This window comes from Glycine soja, chromosome 11, assembly GCF_004193775.1.
Source record: "Glycine soja cultivar W05 chromosome 11, ASM419377v2, whole genome shotgun sequence".
Lineage (NCBI taxonomy): Eukaryota > Viridiplantae > Streptophyta > Magnoliopsida > Fabales > Fabaceae > Glycine > Glycine soja.
In genome coordinates, this window is record NC_041012.1 from 14106241 (window position 1) to 14108938 (window position 2698).

Here is a 2698-nt window from a genome sequence, read left to right on the forward strand (position 1 = left end):
GCAGGAATTTTAAAGAACAGGATTAAAGATACTAGGCTGCCTCCTAGGAGTGCTTCTTTATCGTCTTGAGCCGGACGCGAGATGATGATTGATTGATCATGGACCTAGCACCTGCTCGTACTTGCCCCTAAGCTTTGAACAAATGAAATGGCATCATGCAGCAAATGTGAAACAACACCACAAAATACCTATATTACCTTTCACTCATCCTTGCCTCAACTTTGGTGTGGTATTGACCATCACTCAAAATGACTCTTTATTCATCCTCCGATTCGCAAGATGACAAGATGCAAATGCATGCATGCTTATGATTGGGATGTTTAAGTGCAACAATTAAACAGGTGTTATTGTGTTCAATTTTACTTAAACGCTTACGGCACCCCATTAATTGAGCCAAATGGCTCTGGATTCAACAGGTAAGATCGGGAGTGTATATTCTTAAGAAGTAAAAGACACAACACAGGAAGTTTAAGATGCAAACCATTAATCCAATATTTATTAATGTAGCGATAATGGTTTACAAAGGATTTTAAGACTTTGGAGATCCCAATGAGTCCTTGGAGAACAACCATGTATTGAACCTTCTAGTTGCCCCAGGCTTTATGCATAATATCATTTGACGATATTGGAATTCACAGGCGAAGGCAACTCTTCATCGTCCATGCTGGCAAGCAACAACGCCCCTCCGGAAAACGCCTTTTTCACAACAAAAGGTCCTTTATAATTTGGAGCCCACTTCCCTATGTGGTCCTTTTGAGCTTGGGATACTTTCTTCAAGATGAGATCCCCTTCGTTGAACTTGCATGGGCGTACCTTCTTGTCGAAAGCATTCTTCACTCGGCTTTGATACAATGGTCCATGGTTCATGGAGGCCAATCTCTTACCTTCTGTAAGATTCAACTAATTAAAGCGAGTTTGGGCTCATTCTGATTCCTCCAACCCTAACTCGGCTAGAATCTTCAACGAAGGAACCTCTACTTCAAATGGAAGCACAACCTCCATCCCATACACCAAAGAGAACGGGGTTGCCCCAGTTGATGTGAGTATCGAGGTTCGATAACCATGTAGTGCAAAAGGGAGCATCTTGTGCCAATCCTTGTATGACACGATCATCTTCTGAACTATTTTCTTGATGTTCTTATTAGCAGCCTCAACTGCCCCATTCATCTTGGGCCTGTAAGGCATATAATTATGGTGCTGGATCTTGAAATCCTCACACATTTCCTTCGTCATTTTATTGTTCAGATTGGTGGCATTATCGGTGATAATCTTCCTAGGCAAACCATACCAGCAAATTATCTTTTTCTTGATGAACCTAACCACCACACTCCTAGTCACACTGGTGTATGAAGCCGCTTCAACCCATTTGGTGAAGTAGTCAATGGCGACCAAAATGAAGCGATGTCCATTTGAAGCTTTGGGCTCAATAGCTCCAATCACGTCTATTCCTCACATAGAGAACGACCAAGGTGCTGCCAAGACGTTCAAAGGTGCGGGCAGAGCATTGACATTATAGGAGAAGGCTTGGCACTTATGGCACTTCCTCACATGGATACAACAATCATTTTCCATAGTGAGCTAGTAATACCCTGCCCTCAGGATCTTCTAGGCCATGGCATGTCTATTGGCATGTGTTCCAAAGGATCCCTCATGCACTTCCACTAGCATTTACTCAGCCTCCCTGACATCCACACATCGGAGCAAAACCATATCATGGTTCCTCTTGTACAGGATATTCCCACTCAGGAAGAAGCCAGCTGCCAACCTTCGCAATGTTCTCTTGTCATTGTCAGAAGCCTCCCATGGGTATTCCTTGTCTTCGATATATTGCTTGATATCAAAGTACCAAGGTTTACCATCTTGCTCCTCTTCTATCAAGAAACAATGTGCAGGCTTGCCGTGACATTTGAATTTGATGTACAACAAATCCCCATGTGGGGTCAATTGGAACATGGACACCAGAGTGGCAAGGGCATCAACCATCTGATTCTCCTCTCTGGGGATGTGGTGAAAGGATACGTCATTGAAGTATTCTATCAGTTTTTGGATGTAGGCCTTGTAGGGTATCAACTTATGATCCTTGGTCTCCCATTCTCCCCTCAATTGGTGGATTACTAAGGCTGAGTCCCCATATACCTTGAACAACTTGACCTTGAAGTCAATTGCCGCTTGGATCCCAAGGGCGCACACCTCATACTCAACCATGTTGTTTGTGCAGTCAAAGCCCAATCTAGTCGTGAAGGGTATACATTGATCGTTGGGGGTAACCAATACCGCCCCAACTCCATGGCCTAGTGTGTTGGACGCACCGTCGAACCAGACAATCCATTTGTCCATATCCTCATCCTCCACCTCCTCCTCGAACAAGGTCATGATGTCCTTATCCAGGAATTCTGGATGCATAGGCTGGTAGTCATTGATGGGTTGTTGAGCCAGGTAATCTGCCATGGCGCTTCCCTTTATCGCCTTTTGAGTGACATAAATAATGTCGAATTATGATAGCAGAACCTGCCACCGAGCGATCCGTCCGGTGAGAGCAGGTTTTTCAAATATGTACTTGACTAGGTCCATCTTGGACACCAACCAAGTGGTGTAGCTCATCATGTACTACCTTAGACAATGAGCTACCCACACCAGGGCACAACATGTCCTTTCGAGCAAAGAGTAGTTCATTTCACATGTCGTGAACTTCTTGCTT

The 2698-nt window shown here is 44.2% G+C and overlaps 1 protein-coding gene across 1 annotated transcript; it reads right to left on the reverse strand.

Annotated features, from left to right (window-relative positions):
* Nucleotides 1-1668: 1668 nt before the first annotated feature.
* LOC114372945 lies at nucleotides 1669-2448 on the reverse strand. The gene has a single exon (XM_028330513.1). It carries the CDS (start codon nucleotides 2446-2448, stop codon nucleotides 1669-1671), a length of 780 nt encoding a protein of 259 aa, XP_028186314.1.
* Between the last annotated feature and the right edge of the window lie 250 nt (nucleotides 2449-2698).